At 42.0% G+C, this 13,847-nt stretch overlaps 2 protein-coding genes across 3 annotated transcripts; both read right to left on the bottom strand.

Annotated features, from left to right (window-relative positions):
- Positions 1 to 867: 867 nt before the first annotated feature.
- LOC131289328 (ras-related protein Rab-11A) lies at positions 868 to 5,369 on the bottom strand. Of its 2 annotated transcripts, none has more exons than XM_058318560.1 (5): positions 5,291 to 5,369; positions 3,834 to 4,007; positions 2,035 to 2,156; positions 1,616 to 1,964; positions 868 to 1,539 (listed from the first exon to the last, which is right to left on the bottom strand). In XM_058318560.1, exons 2-5 carry the CDS (start codon positions 3,871 to 3,873, stop codon positions 1,403 to 1,405), a joined length of 648 nt encoding a protein of 215 aa, XP_058174543.1. In that variant the 5' UTR covers positions 3,874 to 4,007; positions 5,291 to 5,369; the 3' UTR covers positions 868 to 1,402. The 2 variants fall into 2 exon arrangements, with proteins under 2 accessions (XP_058174543.1, XP_058174544.1); XM_058318561.1 differs by having other exon boundaries at positions 5,239 to 5,368.
- A 6,110-nt stretch (positions 5,370 to 11,479) lies between these two features.
- On the bottom strand, positions 11,480 to 13,315 carry LOC131286745 (nucleoporin Ndc1). The gene has a single exon (XM_058315741.1). The coding sequence runs from the start codon at positions 13,303 to 13,305 to the stop codon at positions 11,575 to 11,577; it is 1,731 nt and encodes a 576-aa protein (XP_058171724.1). The 5' UTR covers positions 13,306 to 13,315; the 3' UTR covers positions 11,480 to 11,574.
- Between the last annotated feature and the right edge of the window lie 532 nt (positions 13,316 to 13,847).

Raw genomic sequence — 13,847 nt, 5'->3', positions numbered from 1 at the left:
GCGGTTTGCTACTTACCACTCCTATTGCGACCCATCCATCTATCGCCTCGACATCCTTGCTTCAAAAGCCTACCAACGTGCGCAAGATCCATATTTAGCACGAAAAATGATCCACTTGATAGTACGGTTTCATTCGTAATATTTATCTCTCCAATTTATTTTAAACCTTTGAATGAAACAAAAATTATCTAGAGATATTACCCTATTATTAAAACACTTCCGTCTCTTATTTTGATTTTCTTCAAGCCATCACAAAGCCAAGCTTCGGCCTGTTTTTCTCTGGTGCATTAATGTTCGATTTCTATACTGGCAAAAAAAGCACATCTACACACTCACACACATATTACACGTTGCGTATACGACGAACCCAAAAAATCCAATGTGTATCCAGCAAAGAACTAAATGAACCGAAGCCGGATGATAAATGCAGCGAGCCAGACATATATAAATGTCGTAAAATCCAGCAATTTTGAAGGTGTACGCATTTTTCATCACACGTTCTATCCACTGTGACAGATTTTTGATATTATATTCCCCTAGGGGTTATATATGTACGCACGTGTTTGTTGAAATGTATTCATTTATATAGCATGTAATGTATTTTTCCATATTACGTTACATCTTTTTCCTCTGGAATATTTCCATTCATTTCCAATTTATCTTATCACTTATTTCAACCAAGAGATATAAGAATTCATACGTGCGTTAATTGAACATATTCCTTCCATTTGCCCTACATGCTATGTATTGGTCGCTATCATTTTGCGCAACTAGCCAATTGATTTCAATCATCCAGGTAAAGAAGCAGCAAAATAACGCTAGCTACAATACCGGAGTTGCTTCTTTGCCAGAATTCAAACGCCATACTCACTGCCAAAACAAATTTATTCAAAACAAACAAAAAATAATTTGAAACTGCATGGATGAGTTAAAAAGCGTATTTAGCGGACCTTTTACACCAAGGAGCACTTCAAAAAAGTATCATTTGTCTCGAGCTAGCGTTATTGTTGCTATCGAAAAAGGGTGTTGATGGCAAAGAAAGTGCTATTGCCGTTGCTTTGGACAAACATATCTGCTGGTGGCCGTCGCCAATGCTGGAGGGGCTAATTCTGCGGTCGACTGTATTAGCAACAGACCCGTTGCGGGTGACGATGGTCTTTGTCGCATTAAAAGTAGTAGCAGTAATAGTGGTATTAGTAGTAATAGGTTCATTTGGAGCAAGAGTGTAGTTAATTTTAGCTTTTTCTGTAGAATTAGATGTAGTAACCGTATTTGCAGCAGTTGTAGTAGTAGTAGTTGTAGTGCTTGCAGTACTATCTGTAGCTGTAATAGTAGTAGTGCTTGATGATGTTATTACTGAATACGCAGCATTATGAACATTCGTGTTTTCTGCTTGTGGCGGTCACTGGCAACATTGTTTTCGCACGGAATCAGTCGTTGGATTGGTCGGCTTCACGTCGATGTTCTCCAAGTTCGGTCTAATGACGCTGCCTTCCGGTGGATCCCGGATTTGCTTTTGCGACACAATTCGATAGATCTCTGTAAGGCAGAACATATGAAAGAAAGGTGAGAACAGCCGGTCAGCCGATAGACGCATGCGGCTTGTAAGATTTACCTGTGAGTATGTTTTGGAATGCAGTTTCGACGTTTGTCGAATCCAGGGCCGACGTTTCGATGAAGCTGAGCCCGTTACGTTCAGCAAAGCCTTTCGCTTCATCCGTGGGCACGGCACGCAGATGTCGCAAGTCGCTCTTGTTGCCGACGAGCATGATAACAATGTTCTGATCCGCATGATCGCGCAACTCTCGCAGCCATCGTTCAACATTCTCATACGTTAGATGTTTTGCGATGTCATACACGAGAAGAGCACCAACTGCACCACGGTAATAGGCTGACGTGATCGCCCTGTAGCGCTCTTGTCCGGCGGTATCCCAAATTTGGGCTTTGATAGTTTTACCGTCAACCTACATGCAAAAATCAAAAAATATATATTTGTAGCAGTGTCAATGCATTGGTTTGATGGTTGCCTCTTACCTCTATACTTCTGGTAGCAAACTCTACTCCAATGGTCGATTTGGATTCCAAATTAAACTCGTTCCTAGTGAATCGGGATAATAGATTACTTTTACCAACTCCGGAGTCTCCGATCAGTACAACTGAAAAAGGATACGATGGAAATAAATCATTGTTAGCAGACTCAAGAAATATGTTGCACAGTGGTATACATTCCACCCACATCATTCAAATTATTGTTCATTCGTTAAAAAATACATCTGAAATAGGAAGAATAACAAACTGTCCCATCCTTATGACTGGTAGCCAATTTTACGTTAAACGAAATGTTAATCTTATCTAGAGATATTATGTGACGAAATGGTCAACTGTACGAACAAAACATGTCAATGTAATTAATTTCTTCGAAAACAATCGTGTCTGGACGTATAAAACAACTGGATGAGGTTTCGTAAACTTTGGCAGCATACTATCCATAAGTCCGTGAGACTGTTAACGAAAGATGCTGTACGTTGGATACCTTCCGTGGTTTCTTTTGAAACGTTTGCATGCAATGACGCTGTCTATTATACAAGCACGCACTGAGGATAATACGCAGCATCTAACTCTTTGGCCACCCCTTTTTTTAGTAAACCGATAAGTAGCGAGAGCGCATGAAGTCATCGCATAAATTCACCCTATGGGACCATCGGTTTGGTTGTGACATCAACAAACTTTTGCGCCTATGCGTGTATTACTACAATACGGTCCATCATCAGTGTTTCTATATTTGTTATAATAATTCATACATGCAAAAATGCAACCATCGTGCACTCCGGATGGCATGGTTCATAACTTTTGTAAGCATTTGTTCTGTTACATCTTGTTGAGTAAACTAATCAGAATGAAAATATGCAATACACAATGGACTCGAAATGCATTACCCGAGCATTCAATTCAGCGATCCAAGGATACGTCATTGTAAGAAACCCAACAGTTTATTATTGGACAATGGAAGCGAACCAACTATGGAGTTATCCCAATGGCGTGTGAAAAGAATGATATTTGAACAGCGTAACACCGCCCAATTCAATTTGGGGTGCGGGACCTGCTTTATTTTACATTTTACGTCAGTCATTTCACCCTAGACGCCCCTTAACAGCGCCTTTGCTGTTGCTACAGTATCGCGCCTCTTATCGTGGCATTAGATGATTCATCATGATTCATTCCACGTTTGCTAAATGAGCGTGTGAAGCACTGAGACATATGAATTAATACCCTGTAAAAAGTACAACTTTAACCGCCATGCATGAACCCTCATGAGAAGTTAGAACAGTTAATTAAATTTATACGGTCAACCATCCTGTTAACCTTGGTAAATAGAACTCACAGGCCCTTGGCAACCAAAAAGAAAAATATTTGTAGGGTTACAATAAAGATTGTAATCCATACTTTGGGAAACACATTCAACTGGTTTTGAAGTAAAATAAGCAAGTCTGCAATCTATCGAAAACGAAACCCGCATAACTTCTGACATTTGGCTTAGTTGCGTGGGGTAAGTATGTCAACGTTTGATCACACCATAGATGTTAAAAAAAAAAACGCATTTTGCCTCATTTGACTGACAATCACCATGAACAAAATTTCGTCTGTATTCATAAAACATCAAGTAATTTTACTGGACTTTGGTGCGAATAAACCTCCAGACTTTTAATGGGCATTAAAAACATAGTCGGTAATATTGCAATATGATAAGATGTCAACTATTCCTTCCAGTGTAGTACCCAACAATCAATGATTTGCATTGTTCTGTGAAACGATTAGCAGCATTACATGCTTACCTTTGAATAAATAATCATATTCATCATCACGGTTGCCCATCTTGCAGCAGTAGGTCTAGTTGTCCTTGAAGGGTTGATGTTCTGGAATCAGTGCACTGCCTTATTCACCGGATTCCTGTGGCTGACTTTAACGCTGCTCCGTCTGGCAATATTGCTTTAATAAATTGCTTCTTCCTGTCAATATTGAACCCACGGTAGGAAAGAAATACACAAATGAATGAATTTCTGGGCATGGAACATTTGCATCGTTCGGGCGACCTCGAGCAGCGTAAGTATAAAATGCGGGAACAGTTGTGTTCCCATTTCTTGGCGCTTTGCTGGAAAGTATGACCTCGAGCTAACTGATTCGAAATTCTGAAAACAAAGCAAAAAGGAGCTGCATTTCCTTTTACACGCATACACTCTTCCTTCCCACACAAGCACATTACATGCTACTTCACAAGGAAGCACAGAGTACACTTTGTTTTTAACACTACTTAAATGTTATCTTTTTTTAAGTACTTTCTTGCTAACTGAACAAAGGGGGTGTTACTTATCAAAAAATAACACAAATGTATCTAACTTAACAAATTTTCACCGATCAGAAAAAGGCATACCACTATGAATAAGAGAATTAGAAAGTGCAATTACCAGTCAACCGCACATTGACCATTTTATAGAGGAAAAAATGTGCAGAACTCATGTGAAAGCACAAACAATTCTACAGTTTAGTCCAACATATTATCATCTTTTAACAATCCCTCAGGCGCTTTGTCACTCGTTCCACGCAGTCAACTTATCTCGCAAGCCTTTGTCGTTCATTGCCAATCGTACAAGTACTCCTCTACTTTCCTGTGTCGCGAAAAAAACAGCCGTGGCACTTACGGCTAGGCAGACGTGTACGCAAGTGTCCCACCACGGTGGCGGCTTTCTTTCGTCCGCCCGATGACAGACGATATTCAACCGAAAATGTATATGCGCAACGTCTCCGTAACTTGCGAACGAGATGATCGGGAATGTTTTTCATCTGTCTGTTGCCTCATCGTAGGGGAACTATTCTGATTAATCATGGATAATACGCAGAAAAACGAGTTGACGCCATGGGTTCTCGATTGAAAACGAACATCACCAAACGATACGAGATGGGTTGCATTTACTATGTTGCTAAACTGCGACGAAATTCTAGCAGAAGATTCTTAATTGTTTATCGCGGCAAAAAGCAGATCTTTGCAGTGTACACACGAATCGTTAGGAACGCAATCGACTGTATCGGAAGAACAAAAAATGATGGATCCGTAATCAAAAAACAAAATGTCTGCCCCTTTACAGGAATGACTCGATACGAGAAACGACGGAGATCGGCCGGAAAACTGGTCACACTTATTCCGCTTTTACACAAGAGCTAGTAACCACATTCTAGACTTACACAAACGAGGTTAAAGGATACGATTTTATCGTAAATTCGCACAGAAAATTACCGATTTTCGTGGCCGACGAATTCGGAAAACCTGGAATTAGACTCACGCAGCACTTTTGCTGTGTGACACCTTTCTCCTTTAGTGTTGGCAGAATCGGGATTCGGAAGATTCGAAGATTCGATCCCTAGACGGATTCTAAAGATTCGAATCCCATTTGACAGATTCTAAAGATTCGAATCCCTTCTGACGGATTCTAAAGATTTGATTCGATTAGGATTCGAATCAGATTTGATTAGTTTGAGACTCGATTTGATTCGATTCTGACTTGATCCTAAACTGTTTGAATCGACTCACAATGATTTAAGTCAAATTAGTCACATAACTAGTCGATCTAGAGACAACCCAACGAGAAATTTTGGCGTTATTTTGGGGTAAAAGAATTCTCTTGAGAACTGATCGCTCTTCTTTTGAGAATTCTTTTACCCCTTCTTTTGCAGCAGATTTCCTATGCAATCTTGGATGTAAAACGACTTCTGAAAAGAAGGGTAAAACAATTCTCTTAATACTTGCGGGACACCGTAAAAGAGAACAGTTTTGACAACGTGACTGTGTAACGTGTTTATAACACCTATTTCTGACTATACGCGCAAAAAAACGTATACCCATTCGTAGCAGATTATATGAGCTGGGTTCAGGATATCTTTTCTTTCCCAAAATAATTATTTTCATGCAGGAAAATATTTTTGATTCTTTTATTATTTTGATACATCGATAATATTATATGCATATCGTCCGGTTCGGAAGGCAATCAGGGGAAATGTTCAGAAATCGTCCGACGCCTCCTCTGGTTCGTGCTGGCAAACAGCGACCACGGATCGTAGCAGGCTCCTTCGATGTACGATGTGCAGCACCACTCCGTCATGCCCAGTGAAAACACGTAGAATGCATTCATGTTTAAGGCTGATTCGCACGTCGGCAAGTGCAAGTGGCAAGTAAGCAGGCAAGTGGCAAGTAGCTGTTCGCACTGCAGGCAAGTACTTGCCGGTAACTTGCTCACTCACACAAGTACACAATAACAAATAAACTTTAATTTACCATTATTTCATCATCAATCAATGAAAAGATCGATCAACGATACGATCAAATAATATTTCTCGAACATTAGTCGAAAATTATCCTAAACAAATCACGAAAATGAAACAGTTTTTGTTTGACAACTTGTAATTACACGAGTTGTCAACCAATACATCCAGCTACTTGCCCGAAAAATAGACTCGGTTCTATTCCAGTGGCAAGTAGCTACTTGCCACTTGCTACTTGCTGGGTCCCGATTCGCACGGGGTAGGTACGCGGCAACTTGCCACTTGCACTTGCCACTTGCCGACGTGCGAATCAGCCTTTATTTCAAGCCGCTTCTTCCTACATGTCGAGACACTAAAATGTGTGAAAAGTGCGGACAAATCGTCATCAGTAAGAACTCTCTGCTGTGGGTTCTTACACACGTACTTACTGTCTGGTGCGAGTTAACCCGGCCCCGGTTAACCACCCCGAGTCGGTCGATCCTGTTGGAAATGGGTGAATACCTCTGCGTATAAACCTTGGGCAGAAAAGAACTAAAGTTGGCAGCACTGCATTTGGCTGTCAACGTAACTTAAACTGTATGAAATAAATTATTGTTACTGGACTTTCAAAGAGACAACACGTGTTTTCTTGCTGCTTTCCTCTATTGGTGTTTGATCCAAGGGTGGAGTATTTCCACAGAAACCAAAAGACATTACTCAGTATTTTTCAACAGGTTATGGGCCCAGCCCCAGTGCTTCGGAGCGTGTGTTGAAGTTTTTGGTTGAGGACAAGGTTTTCCAGGAAGTGCAATTGTGATATTCCTGAAGAGAAACGGTGTGCAGAAAAAGTAACAATGGCGGACGGTTGGAAGGCAATATTTGCGAAGCTCGGGAACGGTAATTATCAAACATGGAGGTTCCGCATGCAGTCCTTGCTGGAACGCGAGGAATTGTGGGACATGATAGAATTACCGAAGCCGGAAGAAAATGATGATGATTACGCAGACTGGAAAAAGAAAGACGTCAAAGCGCGAGCGACGATTTCCCTTCTTGTTGAAGATAGTCAACTTCGCTTTATCAAGAAAAGCAAGACGGCTCGTGACATGTGGCGCAACCTGCAGGCTTACCACGAGAAAGCCACCATCGGTAATCAGGTAATGTTGCTTCAAAAGATATGTTCCAAAAACCTAAGTGAAGGCGGTAACGTGGAGAAGCACCTCGAGGAATTTGAGGACTTGTTTGAGCGCCTCGACAACGCCGGGGTAGAGCTCAGCGAACTGCTGCGCATAATTATGATGCTACGCAGTCTCCCACCGTCTTACAGCAGTTTCGTTACGGCATTAGAGAATCGGCCGCAGGAGGATCTAACCTTAGATCTGGTAACTGCGCGGTTGCGGGACGAGTTCCAGAAACGTTCCAGTTCTAATGACCTCTCAGAAAAAGAAATGGTGTTGAAAGTGACAGAACGGAGCGAGCAAAGGAAGTGCTTCTTTTGCCAGAAACCTGGACACTTAAAGAAAAACTGCCGCAAATTTCTGGCGCAATCCGGCAGTGAAAAGAGTTTCAAGCCGAAAGCGAAACAGGTTCAAATGGAAGGCGAACGCTCGTCGGAGGAGAAGCAGGCGGCGGTTATTGGAGCTGTGTGCTTCATAGCGGGTGACGTCATACCGGGCGCATGGACGATTGACAGTGGTTGTACCTGTCACATGACTAATGACCCTGAGTTTTTCGCCGAATTTAAAAGAGAACCTTTGGGTGATGTGACTCTAGCAGATGGAACGAAAACAAAATCGACCGGAATTGGGAACGGTGTGATTGTAGGCATGAACGCCAATGGTCAACGTGTGGCCATCACACTGGAAAACGTGTTGTTAGTTCCAGCGCTAGAAGGTGGGCTTATATCTGTAAGAAAGCTCGCAGCAAAAGGTTTCTCGGTAGCATTCGGAAGAAAAGGTTGCGAAATAAAAGCACAAAATACTACCGTAGCTGTTGGTATATTAGTCGGCAACCAGTATAAGCTAAAGGTGGTGGAATCGTGTATGACAGCAACGCGTTATCATGGTGTAGACTGCCAACACACGTGGCACCGGCGAATGGGACACCGTGACATGCAGACTGTGAACACGATGGTGAATAAAGGGCTAGTTGACGGAGTAAGAATGACAAACTGCCGAGAGCGGATGGTGTGTGAGTGTTGCATGCTGGGAAAGCTGGTGCGGAAGCCTTTTCCGCAGGTTCTAGAGCGGAAATCTAAGCGACCAATGGACATCATAAACACGGATCTCTGTAGTCCTATGGAGCGTCCGACGCCAGGCGAATACGGAGACCCCTGCGGGGAACAGGCGGCAACAAAGAACCTAATGAAACAGGAGGAGCGACATACTTTGAAGGATCCTGTATTAGAGAGTGACGAAAATCTTCCGTTTGAATGTGACAACAAGAATGAAGGGACCCTGTCACAACCGAGAGCATCAGAGCAAGAAGATGCAGACAAAAAATATGAAGAGGTGGCCAGAAAACTAGTGCTCATGGAACAGGACCTCAAGCGTTCGGAGGAGAAGGTCGAGATGAACGAAAGCAAGATCGTCGAGCTTGAGGAGGAACTCCGCGTTGTCGGTAACAACCTGAAGTCGCTGGAAGTTTCGGAAGAAAAGGCAACGCAACGGGAGGAATCGTACGGTGGTCAAGTGAGAGTGTTGAATCAGCGTCTCAAGGAGGCTGAAGCTCGCGCTGAATTCGCTGAACGTTCCGTTCAGAAGTTGCAGAAGGAAGTCGACAGACTCGAAGATGAATTGACTGTCGAACGTGCCAAGAACTCCAATGGATCCAGGGTACACAGCGGAAAATGAAGGAAGCAAACCGTTCGAAGACATAACACTGTACAGGGGACGCAAAGCCAGTCAGCCTAACAACAGTGACTGTAGTGCGACAAAGCGCGTGTTACAATACTTGCAAAGTAGTAAGGTTGGTACTCACCCAGGAGGAGTGTTGGAAATGGGTGAATACCTCTGCGTATAAACCTTGGGCAGAAAAGAACTAAAGTTGGCAGCACTGCATTTGGCTGTCAACGTAACTTAAACTGTATGAAATAAATTATTGTTACTGGACTTTCAAAGAGACAACACGTGTTTTCTTGCTGCTTTCCTCTATTGGTGTTTGATCCAAGGGTGGAGTATTTCCACAGAAACCAAAAGACATTACTCAGTATTTTCAACAGATCCAAGCGCTGGTATCGGACACGGGCCACCGATGCTATGTTACACCCGGTAACAACCGATGATCGCCTCGATGTCCAACCTTCACCGACCAACTATTAACGCTGAGTTGCAGTTTCGGCGCCTGTCGCTAAGGGTCATCGTCTCATCCTGTTTCCTTTCCTGCCCTGTTCCTACCATGTTTCATGATGTTGTTTAACACATTGTTTAATAAACTTCACTCCGATTCCGACATCCAAACCCACGAAAGCGTTATTCTTAACTCGCAGTTAGTTGGCCAGACTTGCACAGTCAAAAGTAAACAAACAAAGGTTTGACAGCCAGTACCTCCTTCCACTGCGGTGCCTCCGAAAAAAAAATTATTGGTAGGTTATGAGGAGTCCATGCTTACCAAAAATACACTTGGCAAGGTTCTTTTAGGTAGGCATGTATACCTTTGGTAGGAACGTGCAGCAAGGTTCTCCTTGGGTGATTTCCATAACCATCAGAACTATTTATAACGGTGAACCTCACATCGGAAATGTGTGGCATGTATTTATTTCAGAAAAAGCGAGTTATCAGGTATGATATGATGGGGATTAAGATTTCAATATTCTATTCCCAGACCAACATTGATTGTTTTACATCTTTTGTAAACCAAACTGTTACCGCGTGACTACATTAGGCATACCATACCAAAAACTTGGTACGGTCGAGCTCCAGCGTACCATACCAAATGCAACCCAGCACTTCTGGGTTGGCTGGTTTGACACTTGGAGCGTACCAGTTTTTTGGTATGGTACGCCTAATGTAGTCACGTGGTTAGATTGGGACTCGGACTTGTGGAATCGAGTAGGTATTAGAATACTCCATCACTAGAACGAAGCTGACAGTGCACCTTGGCATCAACAATCTTCAAAAACCTTGATCACAATTTCAAATAATGGTTGTTTCTGCTATTTTGTTAATAACTTTAATAATAACTAGCCTAGGCCAATTGGAACAATGATTCCCTCAAATGAACGTTCTTTTGAAGACAAACACAGAAACAACTTCAACAACAAAGATTCTTAGTATATTCTTCGATTTTAAAATAAATATGTAAAAAGTCTACAGAAACCTTGGTTGGTAGTTAAAGCTGAAATAGCAAATTTGTTGCTAACTTTATGGTCGTTTAAAAGATTTTCACATGAAAAATCCTTTTCAGACCAACAATTTTGTGAAAATGAAGCTTTTTCTATTGGTTCAAAGTCGCACATCGATAAGTGCGGGCATTGCTAAACATGTACAGTAGATATCCGACATACGCGGATTCGGAGATACGCGGTTTTCAAAATTTGACAGTAGATTGGGTTTATTACGTCGATGTCAATTCTTGAGATGTACAACCACACGAAATTACAAATTTGAATAGCTTACGCTTTTTATTTGGTTTATTGCAATTTATTTTATTTGAATACGTCTGCATTGCATTCATATTAACGGACTAAGTAATTATTTTTATATTCTATGATACATGTACACAAGAACACTCTTAGTATATGCTATGTGTCAAGCAATATTCGAGATACGCGGATTTCTCTGGTCCCCATTATCCGCATAAGTCGGATATTGACTGTAATTTTTTCAGATGAACTGTGGCACAATGAAATTTAAAAAAATTGATTGGAACGATTACGGTTAACGGTACATTTAGAGAAGTGAAGCAGATTTGTTGTTTAAAATAACAAATTTTTCACTAATCGCTTAAATTTACGTTATTTGTAAAACTAAGCAAATATCATGGGGGTGCCCATGGCGCAGCGGTAGCGTGAGGAAACACCACACCACAGGTGTGTGGGATCGAATCTCGAGTCTGGCATCCTCCGGTATTACGAACGGCTGACCACCGATCTATTATATACCGTCTTTCGGTTACACAAACTCTCTTCGGAGAGAGGCCTTGTCCCACTAGGGGATGTCGTGCCATTAAGAAGAAGCTAATATTATTCCAGTTTGGGTGATAATTCATTAAATTTATTCACTTTAACAAAACTTCACAAAATGATTAAGTGTTAATAGTGCGATGGTTAATGATCTTACTTCCTCATTAAATTTCGTGCAGCGATAGAAAAGGTTGTAGAGCATCTAAATCTTTCGGATCTAGTAAAAGATCATTGATGTATGGCTCGAATGCAGCGCAGAGCCTGTAGAGACCTTTTTTAACAGCTGCCTTCAAGGCAAAGTAGTTCCGATCAATTTTCCTCACGTCTATGTTTTTCGAACCGAACTTATCTACTACCTTCTTTAACTCAAGAAACGATTGGATGATGCCCGGTAAATCATTCTGCACTACCCCGTACATATCCTCGTGCAACGAGCGACAGGCTATGGCAGCTAAGCTGTAGATTAGCTTGGTGATGGACGGGGACTGCACTGCGAGCAAATAGTAGCTTTTGGCGGTATTATTCTCTTCAAAAAGGTAAGCGTAACCCGGTATTCTGTGTAGGTCGAGCGGCGAAATTGCAAACGTCAATTTTTTTTCCGATGATGCTCCCGACAGGCTCAGGTTATCCGACGACTTCGTAAATGATGGCGTAGACAAACTGCGAACTCCGAACGTTTGGTTGTACTGTCTCCGAAGAAAACGTTCCTTGTCCATCGAAGACGTTGAACGGAGAGTTCCACCAATGATTTCAATCGGTGGTGGTTGCTTGTGCTCCAAACCATCGATTGAAAGATCCAGATCGTGTGTAAACGTGCGAATGAGTTGAACACACACATCGCACAGCTTTCGCCAGTTTTTTGGGTGTCCTCCAGGATTCGTTAATTGATACAAGTGCTGCCGCCGATTGCCAGGTATGTTTTCACTATCCGCGATGGAAAATAGGTCCTCCACGGCTAGTTTCTCCACCAGGGGAATTTTTTTGTACGCCAATGCATCGGCCAACAGCGGTTCTTTGGCCACTTGTTCAGCTATACCAAATTCACAGGGCTCGGTTAGAAAAATACGGAATAGTACATGCATCAAATTCATGTTGCTTAGAATCATCGAAATTAGCAGCCAGCTGTATAGTAGCAGTCGGCCGTCGGTTGCAATATTGTAGAAATTGTATATGAAAGATTCTTCTTGAAGGCGAACGTTTCCAAGTAATGCAGCAACTTTGTGCCGGCAAAGTAATGAAAAAATAAAGTAGAAACTGATGAACATTAATGAGATTGCAATGGATCTTTTCAAAGATTCTGGAAAAATCCTCCTGAAGCTGTTCCTGAATTGGACCACCTTGCGCAGTAGAACAATGCGAAACTCGATTGCAATTGGATTCGCATGCGCTTTAAAAAAACAGTAACATCCGGAAAATAGACCGCATACAACGAGGTAAAGGAATCTTTCGTTCAGAACCGGTGGTTGATCTTCAGCTGTTAGGAAGAGTTGTCGGTAGTCGTCCCGTAAGAAACGTGTGTACAGCCAAGCCGTCAGGCAGCCGATTGCTCCACTCGAGGCCAAAGACATTGAGCGTTGTAGGATATTGCTGTACAACCTGCCGATTTGTTTGGGATGATATCGTTCTTCCCGGAGGCACGGTTTAGTAAGCACTACTCCATGAACGACAACGGCAGCAGCTAAACATATCGCTATGAACCAGGTGTAGAAAGACAGCATGAGGCGAATTGAGCCGGCGATCCAACTAATCGGGTGCAGGATGTTAAAGTTGACGAAGAGTAAGAAAATTGTCATGAAAAAATACTGCAGGCCCACACTGTACACTATAGCCGACATAAACCGGTCGGTGCAAACCCTTCGGAATGCAAGGTCCTTTGTTTCTACTGATAGTTCCATTATTGCCAAAGCCAATACAAGCTGAAAAGATGGAATACATGAGCAACATGACAATGTAGCGAACTATGCCAGAAGCTCTTCGACTTTAGTTGCCATACTTTACCTAGCTTTGTATAGCTTGCAATAGAAAACTGCTTCAACTTTGCCTCCCAACTATTTCTTTTCGAGACCGGCATAAACACCACAGAAGCGCGCAAAACTTGCGTCGAAAGCCCACTTGTCCGGCAACTGATGAAAGAATGACAGTCGAATTGGTATTTACAAAATCATTTGATGCGCAGGTTATAGCACGGTAATCTTATTGTGACATAAACTTCGCATTAACAAGCATCAAACAGAAATGTCAAAACAATATTGTCAAAAACACGTTATCATATCGAGCTTCTCACTATATCAGCACGTAGCCATTAACTTAAACAAATAGGTTCTATAACCAATATTTCCGGCGAATTTGAGCACATAAATTTGAATAATTTTGTTCATAGAATGTCAGAATTGGATTTGTTTTTCTGTCAGCCCAATCAAAATGTCCTGCATGAAAC

The sequence above is a fragment of the Anopheles ziemanni genome, chromosome 3, assembly GCF_943734765.1.
Source record: "Anopheles ziemanni chromosome 3, idAnoZiCoDA_A2_x.2, whole genome shotgun sequence".
NCBI classification, from domain to species: Eukaryota; Metazoa; Arthropoda; class Insecta; order Diptera; family Culicidae; genus Anopheles; species Anopheles ziemanni.
The sequence above is the reverse complement of the archived record's forward strand: the minus strand, read 5'-3'. Positions and strand labels throughout refer to the sequence as shown.

Bases quoted from the DNA above. Each gene is read 5' to 3' on its own strand.
- LOC131289328 (XM_058318560.1), bottom strand. From the start codon at position 3,873: ATGGGCAACCGTGATGATGAATATGATTATTTATTCAAAG. The intron at 2,157-3,833 runs GTAAGCATGTAA...ATCCTTTTTCAG, and splicing joins ATATGATTATTTATTCAAAG to TTGTACTGATCGGAGACTCC. The intron at 1,540-1,615 runs GTAAATCTTACA...TCTGCCTTACAG, and splicing joins ATTCCAAAACATACTCACAG to AGATCTATCGAATTGTGTCG.
- LOC131286745 (XM_058315741.1), bottom strand. From the start codon at position 13,305: ATGGAACTATCAGTAGAAACAAAGGACCTTGCATTCCGAAGGGTTTGC.